Source organism: Fundulus heteroclitus, chromosome 15, assembly GCF_011125445.2.
Source record: "Fundulus heteroclitus isolate FHET01 chromosome 15, MU-UCD_Fhet_4.1, whole genome shotgun sequence".
Taxonomy (NCBI): domain Eukaryota; kingdom Metazoa; phylum Chordata; class Actinopteri; order Cyprinodontiformes; family Fundulidae; genus Fundulus; species Fundulus heteroclitus.
In genome coordinates this window covers 28,307,361-28,324,800 of record NC_046375.1, presented here as the reverse complement: position 1 = coordinate 28,324,800, position 17,440 = coordinate 28,307,361, and the positions used below count along the sequence as shown (strand labels likewise).

At 45.8% G+C, this 17,440-nt stretch overlaps 1 protein-coding gene across 1 annotated transcript; it reads right to left on the bottom strand.

Moving 5' to 3' along the window:
* Positions 1-576: 576 nt before the first annotated feature.
* Positions 577-16,660, bottom strand: LOC105919236 (heparan sulfate glucosamine 3-O-sulfotransferase 5). Its single transcript, XM_012854518.3, has 2 exons — positions 15,810-16,660; positions 577-4,555 (listed from the first exon to the last, which is right to left on the bottom strand). The coding sequence occupies exons 1-2, from the start codon at positions 15,914-15,916 to the stop codon at positions 3,625-3,627; spliced, it is 1,038 nt and encodes a 345-aa protein (XP_012709972.1). The 5' UTR covers positions 15,917-16,660; the 3' UTR covers positions 577-3,624.
* Positions 16,661-17,440: the final 780 nt, after the last annotated feature.

Sequence of the window (17,440 nt, the reverse complement as noted above, 5' to 3'; positions counted from 1 at the left end):
TTATTATTACACTGTCTCTCTAATGTCTATTTGCACACTTCTAGCTCAGGAGTGTTTGTTTTGACATTCATGCAAATTGCATGTTTCTTTAACTTAAAAATGTAAATTTTTGCTAATGACTATTTGCACACTTTTAAGCTTTCCAGTGAGTGTTGTGTCTGGTACATTCCTGAAATTGCACAGTAATTTACATTGTTCTGTAAAGTGACTACTGTCTTTTTTGATGACAAATTTAGATTGTATCAGATGCATCTGACCAGATGGACTACTTTACACGCTTTTTAGCTTCTGGCTAGCAAGTGAATTCTGAGCCTGTGTCTCACCAAAATTTTATTATGGTTACATAATGGAAATAAAGACGGTTGATTCTTGATTCTTGATCAGGGTCACATATAAGCAGTTCGTAATTCACAAAAAGTGTTTTCTGGCTGATTTTTTTTCTTTATAGCCATCTTGCTTGCTAACATTGCCGTGGTAATGTCATCAAATGTGCTAATCAAATTTTTAAAAAACTATTAAACTATACATTTGTGTTTTACTTGCAAACATGACACAATACACAATAACTGATTAGAGAAATGTTAACGTACTTTTAATATGTTTTAACAATTATGATACACAATGAATACTTCCATTGAAACAGACAAATGTTGTTGATCATCTATTTAACTTAATTTGACAAGAATCATCAGAGGACAACATTACTTTACTTACTGTGGCCCTATGCAGCATGACTTGATGAATGTGGAAAAACAGCTGTGGATATGAAATTACAGCAATTAAATTCAAAATACAAGCCCAGGTCTTGAAAGCTAAGATGTTTGTAGGCCTTGTTCAAACTTTTTGGCAATTCCATCACTAAAAGGCTATTGCATTAGGCTGATCAATATCTTTTTAAGTAAGTATGCACAAAGTACAAATTCCTTTTAACATTGTGTCCCAGAATGAAGACAGCTGTCCTAAAAGGTGTCCACTTGAATCTTGATAAGCCTGGTTAATACTCGCTCTGCACAGGGTGATAGATAGGGTGATACTTGGGCTGAAAAAGGAGATCAAGTTCTGATAAGTCTTTGCTGAGAATCAAAGGAGAGTACTGTCTAACAGCTTAGCCTCAGGTAGTATTAAATCAAAGATTAAGGACCAACAGATAACAAAAACAACGGGTGACCATGGGATCATGGCACATGAGCTGAACATGCAGTTTGGGTCAAGCAAATGACAGAGAAAAATTATTTTATTTTGCCATAGTTTGTCTTATCTCAAATAAAAGATTTACACTTAAAGTTTTTCCTAATACTGTAAATGTCTGAGAATAGTCTTAAAATCAACCTCTTTAGTTACAGTGCCTTGCAAACATACTCGTACCTTTTGAACTTTTCACATTTTGTCATGCTACAGCTGCCAACTTCAGTGCATTTGTGAAGTGGAAAGAAAATTTTACCTGTTTTTCATTTTTTATTGCAAATAAAATCTGTTTGGTGCGCGTATATCCAATGCCCCCGAGTCTGTAACAACCTTTTCCTGAAACAAAATTTCTATTTTGGGGTAAATCTCTACCAGCTTTGCACACCCAGAGACTGAGATGCATACTCATTTGTTGTTGTTTTGTTTTTTTTTCAGAATAGCCCAAGCACAATCAGACTGTAGTGACATTGTTTTTGAACCATGGTTTTTGAGTCTTGCCACAAATTCTCAGTTGGGTTAGGGTTTGTATTCTGACTGGTCGACACATGAAAATGCTTTGATTTAACCTGTTCCATTGTAGCTCCGGCTGTATGTTCAGGGTTGTTGTCCTGCTTATGTCTTTTAAAGCCTGTAACAGGTGTTTCTCCAGGATGGTCCTGTATTAAGCTCCATCCATTTTCCAATAAACAATGATAAGCTTCTCTGCTGAAGAAAAGTGAACCCACAGCATGGTGTTGCCACGATCATGTTTTACAGTGGTTATGGTGTGTTCAGGAGCAATGAACAGCGTTAGTTTCCCCCAACACATACAACTGAGCCCCAAATTACTAATACCTTTGCCAAGTTTTGGTTGAAAATATTGTTTTGGTTCGAGAAAATACCCCTGGACCGTTTTATGTGTGTGCTCTGTTTTCTGAAACCCCCAGTCCCCCATGTAAAGTGCAATGAGTCATTGCTGTGAATTAGCCCTATGTACATAAACTGAAACGAATTTTCATTTTACCAACATATTTAAACTGATAATATATAATTTTATCATTTTGGAATGGCCCAGCCAGAGTCCCAACTTGAATCTGATAGAGAATCTGTAGAGGGTGCTAAAATACATAACAAGGAGTCCTTCCAACTTTAAATATGTTAAGGAATGTTTACCCAGTGGAAACATGCACAAAGCTGTACAGCAATTAGAAAAAGGGTTTGATAGCTGCTAAAGATTTTTCCATTGATTATTGATGTGTATAAATAATTCTCAGTAGACTATTTTAATGACATGGAAATTAAAACAGCTAACTTATTTATTTCAAAAGTAGTTCCCTTTAAGCTGTTTTATTAACTTTTAAAAGACGTCCTTCTCATTTCCTGTAAAAAAAAAGAAAGAAATTGTATCAATAATTCTGAGCTATAGTGTTTTGCATGTACGCTATGTTGGGTTCTAGACTGGTGTTGTCTGATTGGGGAAAGAATGCTTCACACTCTGCAGCATAATGAACAAAGCTGTGTGCCATACACACCACGGGCTGTTTGATGAATAACTATCCAAAGTCAGGGCGTCTACATGGGCAATCTGGAAACAAGAGATGGTTTTCCGTCAACAACGTTCTTGCAACTGTTTTATATAGGCCAGATTTGTGGAGTACACAACTAATCAACATCCTGTAGAGATGATTTCCCATCAGAGCTGGACTGCTGCTCCAGGCTTACCATGCGCCTCTTGGCTGCATCTTTGATTGATGGTCTCCTGTTTGTTTAGTTGGACTGTCATGTTTTGGAAGGTTTGCATGTTGTCCACCCTCTTTCCGTGTTCAGATGATGTATTGAACAGATCTCTGTGAGATGTTCACAGCTTGGGATCTTAATTTAGAATCTGACCCTGCTTTAAACATCGCCACAGCTTCCTCCCTGACCTTGTTTGTTGGGTTCCTTAGTCTTCCTGATGCTATTTGTTCACTTGTTTTATAACAAATCTCTTGAAGGGCTGTAAGGTAATTGGTTTAACCGTAATTTATTCAGGAGGGTCAAAATAGATGGTTCTGGTTAAAAATGCGCTCCAATATTTTCAGATGTATTATTTAACTTTTTATTTTTAGATTTCTTATGTATTAAGCATTGTTTTCAGGCCAATTTCCTGGTTGTGTGACATGACAAAATTTAGAAAAGTTTTAGAGGTGTAAATGCTTCTGCAAGTCACTGTAGACACATGGCATGAAAATGTTCTTTTTCACAAGAAAACCTTGACAGACAGGTAACCTGACTTCAAAGAATTGGTGCTGTACACCTAATCTTCAAGTCAAAACACCAAACTATTATGTTCCATTTTACACATGTAGAGCGAACTTACATCAAGTATTATTTGGTCACGATGTCATACTTGTAATAAACTAAACAGTGTTCATACCTTCGAGATTGTTTTATTAAATTTTTTTTATGAAAAAAAAATTCTCATGGCCAGTTAAATGTTCTTCCAGTGATCTGGTAAAACTTCTGATTAAAAGGGTGGAAGAACCTCTGCAGTTTAGTCACGACTGACAGGTCCACTTCAGGGTGGATTCGGCCCTTGCTGCCTGCCAGGCACTTGTTGAAGACAATGTTAAATCGCAGACAGAAAAATCCCCTGGTGGCATTGAAGTACAGATTATACTGGCTAATCCTAGAGGGGAGGTTCAGGAAGCGCTCAACAAGCTGCAGCTCAGGTAGCGGGTCCGTAATGAGCCGATCACCGTCCACTATATGGAACTGCTCCACAGGGAAATACTTCAGCCAGCGCTCCAGGTGTTTGGTGTAGATGCTTGTCCGTACAGCTTTATATTTGGTGTTCACTTCACATGTGTTGGCGTCAATGGCTAGACTTTCAAACTTGTGGTAAGTCTTGTTCTTGCGCTCCTTGCCCTCAAGCACTTGTGTGTAGTCGGACACCGCTCTGGTGGTGGGCTCTCGAACGATAATTAGCAGCTTGATGGAGGAGTTCATCTTGAAGATGCGCTCAGGAACCTCCTCTGTGATAAAGTAGGCCGGGCTCTTCTCAATGGTGATCTGGTGAGGGAGGGAGAAGGGCATTTTACCCCTGTACCAGTCAATGCCCCGAGCATAGTTTTTGTCATTGTCAAAGAAGTGGATCTCCTGTGAAGCCTTGACGACAGCTGGATGCAGGTTAAGCATTTCCAGCAGGGCGCGGGTACCCCCCTTGCGAACTCCAATGATGATGGCCCGAGGCAGCTGCTGGACCAGGTTGTGCAGGCGGATTTGCTCTTTGGTGGCATTGCCCTTGCGCAATTCGTGGAGCAGCCCGCGCTTAAACTGCAGAGTACGAAGAGGGATTTGCTCTGGCTCAGGGTGGTGAAATCTGTTCTCAATGGGGCAAATGGGCTGTAACCTGAAAAAGAAGACAGAACCTTAAGAATTCAACATAATTATGGGTCCAGACTATTTAAAAACCTTTCTTTTAAGTCTTTGGGTCCAAATGCAAATAAACCCATCAGAACATGCCTCTAGGTAGTGCATCAGCCACTGAGTTGTAGACTGGCGCCAAAGATGTTGGAAAGCATGCTTTACAACCTTTGCAGCATAAAATACAGTGTGGCAGGCCCCGTGCACAAAATATGATTGATCGAAGCTAGTTAAATGAGACATCTTGGGGTACATAATTTAAGAAGACCACCCTCATCATTTTCCTGGACTGAAGAACTTGTAACGTTTTGTTGTGGTTTAGGTTATTTTCAATTAGCCAACTTTTCTGTTTTAGGATTTATTTCTGTGTTGTGTTGTTTTTGAGTTGTGCTTAGTCTGTTTTAAGTCATCTGGTCTTGGTTATTATTTATGTCAGCTCGTGTCCTTTAGTCTTGCTTTCTATCTTAGGTTTTCTCTTTATTAGTCTGGATGTTCCTTCAATTGCTTTCACCTGTTTTGGTTAATTGGTCCCGCCCTGCTCACCTGTTCCATCCTCCTATTTAAGTCTCCTTAGTTGCTTGTGTGTTGCCGGAACGTCTTGTGTTTATCCCTCTCGCCAGCCTGCGGTAAGCTCTTTCCAGCCTCTGATTATTTTTGTGTACAACCTGCCTGTCTGCCAGTCCGTGCCTGTTCTGTTTTTTGCCTTTCAGTTTTTTGAGTCCGCCTTTTTGCCACCTGGATTTTGTTAATAAACCCCTTTTTTAAAATACAGCTCCGTGTCTGGCTCACATTTGGGTTCAACATTAGCAATTCATTACAGAACTAACATAGAATTGACCTAAAGCAGGGGTTCCCAAACTTTTTCAGCCGCGCACCCCCTTCCGTGTCCCAACTGGGTTGACACACCTCCAGTTGCACACATTCACAGCAGAACCCAGAGAAAGGTCGGTCACACCTCCACAACGTCTCTGAAACACAGACCAGGTGGATTCCTGGACTAAACGCTGATGATCTACCTGTGTGTGTTCTCACTTTATTTATTTCATGTACCAGCTTCTAAATCTGAGTCTGACTCACAATTTTATGCCGCAAAATACAAACATGAAGAAGTTTGATTTGATTTGTGTCCGATAACGTGTGAGTCAGCGAGCCACACTTTGGTAGAGCAGCACAGAGTGACAATAACAGAGCATCCATAAAGATGTTATTAATCAAAGGAATAAAAAGTTATTTTCTGATTGTTTCACAGCGGTTACCTTCAGCAGGTAAATACACCCATGGCAACAGACCTCAGCTGCCCGCAGACCCATCTCTGGTTTGCCAGTTTCTGTCTGAATATGCACTAAAACCGCATCTTTAAAATGAACTGCGCCTGGATGAACCACAATGAAAAGTATTACAGCTCTAAGAGTGAGCATTATCAAGAAGTCGCGTCTGTCACCACTAAGTCCCCCCAGCAGCAGCGGTAACGGCAGCGGTGTGTACGTGACTGCGCGTCAGTGCTTGTGACCGATTCAATCGCGGCCCCATGAGCAGCGCTGTTTGTAGGCGCTGCACGATCGATAGAGACGGTCACTCAGTTTAATCTCGTATATAAAACTTTCGACCCAAATTAAATGTTTCCTCTGCTGACGTAAACATTGTAAAGTCAGGAGAGAGAAATAGACATTTTCTGATTCTCGCAAGTTTTCTTCTCCCGCATCCGTTGCAATTGTTATCTTTGTTGCCTCCAATTCCTCACTCCCTCTCCTCCTTCATCACTAACTTTCCCCTTAGAAGCCTCGCCTGCCTGACAGTTTCCCTGATTTCAGCCAATTGAGCATATTTGTGAGAATGATTGAAGCAGAAACCACAAGCCATGTGCACATATACAGCACAATGCGTATATTTCATCTTAAAATGAAGCATAGAAGATTTCTTTTAAATAAATACATTTTCGTGTGAATACTGTATCGTTCCGTTATGAAATCCAAGCACCAGACCGAGGTTTTGCTGCTAACACTTTATTTTAGGACGAACAGACAGCTTTCACAGAGCAATCCGCCAGTCCCCTGAACCACCACTCCCCCCGGTATGACCCCAAAACAACCTACTTAAAGAAACAGTAAGTGTGTAACAGCATTTAGCAATAAAGTCTAATATGGATCATTACAATACATTTTGTGTCAGGATTTGGGTTTTGTTTCAGCTGTTTGTTAATTTGGATGTATTAGTTATCTCTCCGGTCTTTAAAATCAGTTTTGGTTTTGGGCTCTTTCTTGTTTGGTTTCTATTATAGCTTGTGTGTGTTGTGTTTAGTCTTAGGTTTAGGTTCTGTATTAGTTTTGGTTTATGGAATAGGTTAGATTTTATTGTAGTTTGATTTTATTTATGTTTCCAGTTCAGTTCTGTCTCTTCCCAGCAATCTGCCAGCTCACTCAATCTGTTTATCTGTCACTCCCCAAACACCAGTTACCAGCCTATCAGATCTGCTCACCTGTCAACCTCCAGTCACTAGCCAATCAGTTCAGTTCAGTTTCCACCTGTCACTTGTAATTAGTCTTCACTCCCGTTCACCTGCTCACTCCACTATATAGTTCTGCCTCGGTCTTCAGTTCTCTGCCAGATCATTAACGAGCCACGGTGAGTTTTGTTCCAGCGTTCCTTTCTTGTGTGACCTGTTGATGCAAACCCGATTGCCTTTGATTCTGAGCCAGCCTGTTCCCTGATCTGTTTTTCCTGCCCTGTCTGACTGATTATCCGGTTTACCGACTAGTTTCTGTCCCATGGTTATCCGAGCTTGCTTTGCCCTGTCTGTACCTCTGCCTATTTTGGACTGCTTTTTGTGTACCGGATTTTGGACTGCCCTTTTGACTATTGAGCCCGCCTGTCCCTGTTTTCATTATTAAAATCCTGTTTTTTGCCTTAACCTCACTTGTTTGGCTTGAATACTGGGTTTGCCTGATTCACGTTCATAACAGAATGATCTGGCCCGACTAAAACCTATCGCCCAACAAGTTTTTAGAGGTTGTTTTTTTTTTTTTTCTTTCTTTCCCTCCACACGCTATGGCTTGGGAGGGTTCCAGATTGGCGTTCTGTCCCCCTGGTATCGGTCCCAGACGCCATCTCTCCAGCAGCCGCAGCAGCAGTAACTCGCTGCCTGCTTGGAGCTTACGATTGGGAGGGCTGTTTTTAACAGATTCAGGTTCTGCTCAAGATAGAAGGGATCACTCACCCAGCGACACCGCGGTCGGCTCTGCCCATGGGTTTTATCCAGACCCAACTTTGTTTATGGAGGTCGAAGCGGAGGTGGTGCGGGATCTTCGCCCGGATCTTTTTCTCTCTCTCCCTCCAGAGGAGGAGATGCAGGGAACGCTGTGGGCTCCGCCGATCCCGGCTCTACCGACAGAATCAAACCTCCAGCAAGTCCTGCCGTCCCGCCGTCGGAGGAGGGGACGGAAACCTGTGGGTCGCTCCCTCACCCGTTCTGTTCGGCCGACAGGCGAGTCAGTACCGCGCCCGTCCGTTGCCACTTCCTGCCCAGTGGATCGGAGTCCGGTGCTCCCCAGAGCTGAGCAGCCCACAGCGCCTCCTGGTGGCGCCCGTGATGCTGAGGATCTGGCTCTGGAGGACCAGTTAAGAGCTTTTGCCCCTATTATTAAAGACCTTAGGGAGGCTCTTTTCAGCCAGTATTCAGAGCAGCTGGAGGCTAAATTAAAGGAGGTCGAGGGGCACTATAGAGCGGCTCTCCAGGGTTTCTATAGTGGACTCAATCCTGTCCCCAAGGGTCTAGCCGACGCCCCGGCACCTGCACCTGTCCCAGAGGACCCGCCTCCTACCTCAGCTCCAGTGCCGGCCTCCGGCAGCTATAAGGCAGCACTGTCTGCGCAGCCGGCCCAAGACGCTGCAACCCCGGAGGGTCCGCAGCCGGCCCAAGACGCTGCAACCCCGGAGGCTCCGCAGCCGGCCCAAGACGTTGCAACCCCGGAGGCTCCGCAGCCGGCCCAAGACGCTGCGACCCCGGAGGGTCCGCAGCCGGCCCGAGACGCTGCAACCCCGGAGGGTCCGCAGCCGGCCCGAGACGCTGCAACCCAGGAGGGTCCGCAGCCGGCCCGAGACGCTGCAACCCAGGAGGGTCCGCAGCCGGCCCGAGACGCTGCAACCCAGGAGGGTCCGCAGCCGGCCCGAGACGCTGCAACCCAGGAGGGTCCGCAGCCGGCCCGAGACGCTGCAACCCAGGAGGGTCCGCCGCCGGCCCGCGACGTGGGAACCCAGGAGGGTCCGCCGCCAGTCTGCGACGTGGGAACCCAGGAGGGTCCGCCGCCAGTCTGCGACGTGGGAACCCAGGAGGGTCCGCCGCCAGTCTGCGACGTGGGAACCCAGGAGGGTCCGCCGCCAGTCTGCGACGTGGGAACCCAGGAGGGTCCGCCGCCAGTCTGCGACGTGGGAACCCAGGAGGGTCCGCCGCCAGTCTGCGACGTGGGAACCCAGGAGGGTCTACCACTGGCCCACGATGAGGGGGTTCAGACGAGCCCTCTTTCAGGCCGCAACTCGGGGGCTCATCGGGACACTGGGCGCCGTGGCCCTCGCCCAGACGACAAGCGGCGCCGTGGCCCTCGCCCAGACGACAAGCGGCGCCGTGGCCCTCGCCCAGACGACAAGCGGCGCCGTGGCCCTCGCCCAGACGACAAGCGGCGCCGTGGCCCTCGCCCAGACGACAAGCGGCGTCGTGGCCCTCGCCCGAACGACAAGCTCCGTCGGGGGCCTCGCCGAGAAGACAAGCACCCAGAGCCCCATGGAGACTTAGAGGCCCCTGGACCTCTTCTGAAGCTCTTACCCCCTCATCTTTGGCTTGACAGCCAATTTCCCAAGTGGCTGACCAAACTGTCTTTGTCGGAGGTTCTGGAAGGGTTACTGATGAGGTTCTGGGTGTTAAAGGGTCTGGGAGCATCTGAAGCCTGTAGCCAGGCCCCGTCTGAACCTGTAGCCTGTAGCCAGGCCCCGTCTGAACCTGTAGCCTGTAGCCAGGTCCCGTCTGAACCTGTAGCCTGTAGCCAGGTCCCGTCTGAACCTGTAGCCTGTAGCCAGGGGCCGTCTGAACCTGTAGCCTGTAGCCAGGGGCCGTCTGAACCTGTAGCCTGTAGCCAGGGGCCGTCTGAACCTGAAGCCTGTAGCCAGGGGCCGTCTGAACCTGAAGCCTGTAGCCAGGGGCCGACTGAACCTGAAGCCAGTAGCCAGGGGCCGACTGAACCTGAAGCCAGTAGCCAGGGGCCGACTGAACCTGAAGCCAGTAGCCAGGGGCCGACTGAACCTGAAGCCTGTAGCCAGGCTCCTCCTGAACTCTGTAGCCAGGCTCCTCCTGAACTCTGTAGCCAGGCTCCTCCTGAACTCTGTAGCCAGGCGCCTCCTGAACTCTGTAGCCAGGCGCCTCCTGAACTCTGTAGCCAGGCGCCTCCTGAACTCTGTAGCCAGGCGCCTCCTGAACTCTGTAGCCAGACGCCTCCTGAACTCTTTAGCCAGGCCTCTCTTCTAGCTCTTAGTCCGGCGCTGTCTCCAGCCTTTAGTCCGGCGGCAGGTTCTGTTCTCTCTCTCTCCAGACGTCGGTTCCTGAGGGTCCTGTTCTACCGACGGTCCCCGAGGTTGCTGCTCTGCCGGCGGTCTCCGAGAGACCTGCTCCGCCGCCGGCCTATGAGAGACCTGCTCCGCCGCCGGCCTATGAGAGACCTGCTCCGCCGCCGGCCTATGAGAGACCTGCTCCGCCACTGGCCGCCGGACATCTTTGCTAACCGGGGCCGTCCTACAGGACACCCGCCGGATTACCTGTCTCACAGGGGTCGTCCGCCGGGATGTCCGCCGGAGAACCTGACACGCCTAGGACGTCCGCCGGAGAACCTGACACGCCTAGGATGTCCGCCGGAGAACCTGACACGCCGAGGACGTCCGCCGGAGAACCTGACACGCCGAGACCGTCCTTCGGGACGTCCGCCGGACAACCTGACACGCCGAGACCGTCCTTCGGGACGTCCGCCGGACAACCTGACACGCCGAGGCCGTCCTTCGGGACGTCCGCCGGACAACCTGACACGCCGAGGCCGTCCTTCGGGACGTCCGCCGGACAACCTGACACGCCGAGGCCGTCCTTCGGGACGTCCGCCGAACAACCTGACACGCCGAGGCCGTCCTTCGGGACGTCCGCCGGACAACCTGACACGCCGAGGCCGTCCTCCTCGACGCCCGCCTGAGAACCTGACTCGTCGGGGCCGTCCTGCTGGACGCCCGCCTGAAAACCTGACTCGTCGGGGCCGTCCTCCTGGACGCCCGCCTGAGAACCTGACTCGTCGGGGCCGTCCTGCTGGACGCCCGCCTGAAAACCTGACTCGTCGGGGCCGTCCTCCTGGACGACCGCCTGAGAACCTGACTCGTCGGGGCCGTCCTCCTGGACGCCCGCCTGAGAACTTGACTCGTCTTGTTTTGTTTGAGTTTATATTTGGACATTTATTTGATTCTAGCCCCCCGTCCTGCACCTCCCTCCACCCGCCCGGTCTAGTCCGTTTTTGTTTATCATCTGTCTTGTTTAAGGACGTCTGGTATCCGTCCTTAAGGGAGGGGCTCTGTCAGGATTTGGGTTTTGTTTCAGCTGTTTGTTAATTTGGATGTATTAGTTATCTCTCCGGTCTTTAAAATCAGTTTTGGTTTTGGGCTCTTTCTTGTTTGGTTTCTATTATAGCTTGTGTGTGTTGTGTTTAGTCTTAGGTTTAGGTTCTGTATTAGTTTTGGTTTATGGAATAGGTTAGATTTTATTGTAGTTTGATTTTATTTATGTTTCCAGTTCAGTTCTGTCTCTTCCCAGCAATCTGCCAGCTCACTCAATCTGTTTATCTGTCACTCCCCAAACACCAGTTACCAGCCTATCAGATCTGCTCACCTGTCAACCTCCAGTCACTAGCCAATCAGTTCAGTTCAGTTTCCACCTGTCACTTGTAATTAGTCTTCACTCCCGTTCACCTGCTCACTCCACTATATAGTTCTGCCTCGGTCTTCAGTTCTCTGCCAGATCATTAACGAGCCACGGTGAGTTTTGTTCCAGCGTTCCTTTCTTGTGTGACCTGTTGATGCAAACCCGATTGCCTTTGATTCTGAGCCAGCCTGTTCCCTGATCTGTTTTTCCTGCCCTGTCTGACTGATTATCCGGTTTACCGACTAGTTTCTGTCCCATGGTTATCCGAGCTTGCTTTGCCCTGTCTGTACCTCTGCCTATTTTGGACTGCTTTTTGTGTACCGGATTTTGGACTGCCCTTTTGACTATTGAGCCCGCCTGTCCCTGTTTTCATTATTAAAATCCTGTTTTTTGCCTTAACCTCACTTGTTTGGCTTGAATACTGGGTTTGCCTGATTCACGTTCATAACATTTTGTTTATTGATTAAATTTACAGTTTTTGATGATAATCTTTACAAAGGAAATGTTTATTTACATGTCTTTATGGTGTGGTGGGAAAACACAGTGAAATACCGCCAATACAGTTTTCAGCTCGCGCACCCCCTAGTGCCAGCTCGCACCACACTTTGTGAATCCCTGACCTAAAGTATTATGATGGCCTAATCAAAGCAAGCATCACATCCACTTAACCTGCTGTAGTTTGTCTAGATCAAAGAGAACCACACATTAGCTTTTGCTTGGCACATTGGAAATTCACACAATGCCATCATGAAGCTTTAAGATTTGTGCTGCACAAGATATCAATGATCAGAGCCAGATCCTTGACTTCTTTACCAACAGATCATTGGTGGAACTGGTCAGATACCCAGTCTGGTTCACACTACACCTCAGCTCTTGCACACTGACTCACTAGTCTTCCACAGCTGTACAGCCATGCACATATCACACACTGGCTCTGTAAGAACATTATTGAGTTCATCTAAGATGGTGATGAGTTCTAAAAAAAAAGATGCAGATAAGCCTTTTGTCATAGAGGATAGTGCATGCTAATGGTGGTCAATGCTATATATAAGTACAGGCCACCAGCAGATTTAACAGATTCAGTTTCTGTCTATAACCATAAACCAGTCCCTGACATCAGTCTGAGGAAAGTTTGCCGCTCTCCTTAGATTCAACTGTGAAATGCTTAAGGGGTTTGTTGTATGCACATTCTGTATCAGGTCACCCAGTAGCATAGATCTGGGCTTTAACTTGGTCACCTTTCCATTTCTTTGTGTTCACCCAGCTTATGATATATTTACTGCCATGTTTAGCATGATTTTCATATGGTCCAGCTCTGCTTCAGTTTTAATTTTCTTATACATTGTTTCATATTTTCCTCAAGAAACCTTGGATACATGGTAAAATTCATAGTGGATTATATGATGGTGAGCTGGCCAGGTCCTGTTGCAACAAAGCATCCCCTAAACCATGACACCTCCACCCCTGTGCTTCAGAGTGGGTTTAAGTGGGTTTAAGTATTGTTTGATTTTCCTTTTTGACTGTATTCTGAAAAGTAAAAAAGAAATAAAGTTAAAAAAAATGCACCGGATTATAAGGCGCATTACATATTTTTCCCAAGTGTGTAATATCACTCCGCCCCTCCTGTAGGGTGACCAGATGCTCCCGATTTCCGGGGACAGACCCCGTTTTGAACGGCCTGTCCCCGGCAAAAGCTGTCCCTGATTTCAGTGTATCATGATGGAGTAAGAAAAGTTTAGCGCAACACGAGGTATTTACCCTGTCCTGCCGCTTTACCAAACGCACCGTCCCTGCCCCCTGTCGGCGTTGCAATTCTGACAAAACAAACCAACCCCCAGACAGAGATTCTGTGCCTAACAAAATCAGAGACGTCCCCAGTTTTCATTAGAGAAATCAAATGTGGTCATCTCAAGGATGAAAAACACTGGCCGGGTAAAGGAAGCGGCGCGGCTTACGGGCGTGTTTTTAAAAGCGTTTACACCAGACGCTGCAAAGTACGCTACACAGCTGCATGATTCTGCGGAGAGAAGAACTTTCGCCATGGGTAAGTAACTAAAGAAAGACAAATTAACAGTAATATATGGGTAAGTTAGGCCATTCCTGTCTTTGTGTTGCCCTGCGATAGACTGGCGACCTGTTCAGGGTATACCCCAGCACCCTACCCTACTGGTCACCCCAGTAGGGTGACCAAACGTCCGTATTTCCCGGGACATGTCCGTATTTTACGTCCTGTCCCGGGCGTCCCGGTTTTTTTTTAGAAAGTGAGGAAATGTCCTGTTTTTTAAGTTACCTTAAATTACCGCGGCCCTACCTACTTTTGATGATCAAGTCCTCCCTCGCGCTTGTCGGCCGCGCTTGTCTCTTCCCCCACCCCCCCACCCCCCCCGCTCGGCCGCATTTGCCTTACAACACCCCCCCCCCCCCCCCCCCCCCGCTCCGAGGTGTCCTGATTTTGCCAAATGAAAATATGGTCACCCTACCCAAAAGGGATATGCGTGTTGGAAAATGGATGGATATGGGTAAGTTATTAATTATCAGTAATATATCCCATGTTTTGATCACCTAAAAGTATGTGTCTCTTGACCATATCTGACGAGAAATCTCATATTTAGTTTGTTAGCTTGTTAGCTTGTCACAACCACTGAGCTATATTATACACTGGAGTGCTGATTTGCCCAAAAAACTGAACTCACTGGCCGCCATCTTGCTACTCCCTACTCTCACAGAACCCTATAGGATTTGGTTGCAACAACAAGCAGTTTTCTGGCTGTGTGAAACCTTTCACAGGTAATTTTATCGTCAGTGGATGTACTAACAGTATCAAGTACTAGGAAATTATGTGCTGAAATATTTTGCAAAATCTTTCAGCACATGACTTTCTCAGTACTTGATAGTTTTAGTACATAACATAAAAGTATATGGCATTTGACATTTTAAAAGTCTTAAGCCCCTCAAACATGATCAAAATCATCGTTGTTCGATGCTGTAGCGCACATATTCCCTAGTTACTGGAGGAAAATAGAGAGTACCAATATGGCGGCTGGTGGCTTCACAGCGACGTGTATTATATACGGCCAGTGCACAATCCAGTGAATAAATAGAGATCAGTGGTCACAACTACATCATCCATGACGCTTTACTTTCCACGACTCCTATTTTGGGATACTTCTGGGATGTTTTTCCGTTTATTCCCTGCCAAACAGGAGCATATATGCGTCTGAAATTAGAACTTCAATCTAATTTAGGCATCACGTAGCGTTATGCTTCTGGTCTACATTTATTGACTGATTAATGTGAAAAACTAACCTAAGCATAGGACGCTTGTAAACTGCTTTGCTGCACTTTGCAAGGCGTCCGGTGTGTTTTCTCCTTAACACAGCTTTCTCCTGAGAGGGAGAGGTATCCGTCTCTGCCGGGAGGACAGAGTAGTTGGATGACACTGCCCTGTTTCTAACATGAGGCCAAAATAAATGGAACTTTTATGCTGAATTAACCATAGACATCATATACGTAGACGCGTCGTTGGGGGCAGGTTCGCACGTCAACGTCAACGCCATATTGTATGTGGCAGAAAAAAAGTTACGTTTTTTTGAAGTGAACGTGGATCAGAGAAGATGCCTCATTCCTTTGCTGCATGGAAATGTATTTGGGCTGATTTCACTACTTGTATCTGCCTTCTATAAACTAAGGCTGCGCCATGTTGCAAAACTGGACACACTAAAGTTGCAGAGTGATAACACTAGAAAAAAGCTGTGCAAGACCATTCTTTTTCAAGGTTTTTAGCTTGCATACAGTAAACACTATTGTATTTAGACATAGATGTGCATATGTAGATTTTCAAGTATTATATATAAGCCACATAAATAGCTGTGTGATTTTATCTATCTATCTATCTATCCATCCATTTTCTGATCCACTTAATCCCTCATGGGGTTGCTGGTGCCTATCTCCAGTGTTCACAAGGCGAGAGGCGGGGTACACCCTGGACAGGTCACCAGTCTGTCACAGGGCAACACAGAGACAAACAACCAATTCTCCCACACACTCACACAACTTTAAAGAGACCAATTAACCTAACAGTCACGTTTTTGGACTGTGGGAGGAAGCCGGAGTACCTGGAGAGAATCCACATATGCACAGGGAGAACATGCAAACTCCATGCAGAAAGACCCAGGGTTGGATTTGAACCCAGAACCTTCTTGCTGCAAGGCAAGTTCTTTGTTTGTGCTCACCCTACCTGCAAGTAAAGTTGATTCTGATTCTGGATGTTTCATATGTCACAGGACTGATAGTGATCACTCACCTATCCAAAGTCCCAACCCTGGCCACAAGATAGAGGACACTTCCGATCACGAGGCTGCCCAGAACGAAGAGCTTCTGTCTCAGCAATGCCTGCTGTTTGAATAGCATGGCCCTCCATCAATCTTCAGGACTGCGTCTTCAGCCTGCAGAGAGGCAAGCACATCAACCACTAATCAGCTGGGGAAGAGAGAGAGCCTAATGTTTATTAACACACACTCAATCAAGTCTTACAAGTGATTAAGCTGCACTCACCCGCGCCTGCAATGTGCTGCAGTGCCATTAGATTCTAATGATCAGAGGAAATGCACCACCACCACCACTTTGCTTACATCAATTTATTTATTTTGGACAAACCCAGAATCAAATTGAATCTAATGTATCACAGTGCTGTATTGGACTGCGACCTTGTTTCAATTTGCAAAGAAAAAAAAACGACTGTCTGACAGTGCTGGATGTAGAACCATTGATGAAATGCATATTGAACCAGGAGCAGAAGGGAAATATTACACATTTTCCCTTCAACAAATAAATAATCCAATGCAAGGTTAAAAAACTAAAACAAGAATAGATCCAGAGTTACACATAAGGTTGCAAAGGGATGCAACATTTCTGTTAAATTTCCAAAAAACCTTCCATGGGAGGTTAAACTGTGGATTTTTGGACATATTTCATGTTGGAAACTTTCCTCAGCAAATGTGGGAATTATTGGGATATAACTGAAATCGTGAGAAGAACCTGTTTCATATCTAAACATCCATACATTAATTTAGTTTTTTCAAAGGTAGTGTCATGCAACTTAAAGTTAGAGCATTGGATGAAATATATTTTACATTTAATATCATAACTGACTTCACTTTATGTAGTCCATAAAATGTATTTTCTCCAACTACATTTAAAATCCCCATTAAGGTCCAAAGTTCAATATATTAATTTTCAGGATTGTTAATTTTTAATGAAAGTTAAAAATGAACAATCCACACACACACACACACACACACACACACACACACACACACACACACACACACACACACACACACACACACACACACACACACACACACACACACACACACAGTTTCAAAGTTTAACAATGTGTAAAACTCCAGAATATTGTAGAAGACTCCTTCTCAACCAATAAATATTATGTTATGTTCATCATGTCCATAAAATGTTAACATTTAATTTTTAACCTAATACAAGTCTTTTAAAATTGGTTCTTCACAGGACTTTTCTTTGTTGGACTGCACTAATTTCCATTCTAGATCTAATATATCAGATGCAAAAAGCTTAAGGTGGAATAGACATTTTTAAATGTTTATGTAAAAAGCTTCCTCTTCATGGTCCTCTGCTTACACCGTTTGTCTTCAAAGAAAAATTATTTGGCACTTTATCCAACAGAGGGCACCAGATCCCTTCAAACAGATGGAGTAGAGCTATGGTCCTACGGTTGTGATGAAAAGATTTCCTTCGGTGTTCAAATCCTTTCTGTATCAGGAAGCATAGCAACAACATATCTGCGTAAATCACAATAGAGACTAACAAGAATCATGATACTAATAATAATATCTGTAATATACTTTAATTGAGCCTTTAGAGGGGGGTCACCTTCATAAACAGCAGATTTTGGAC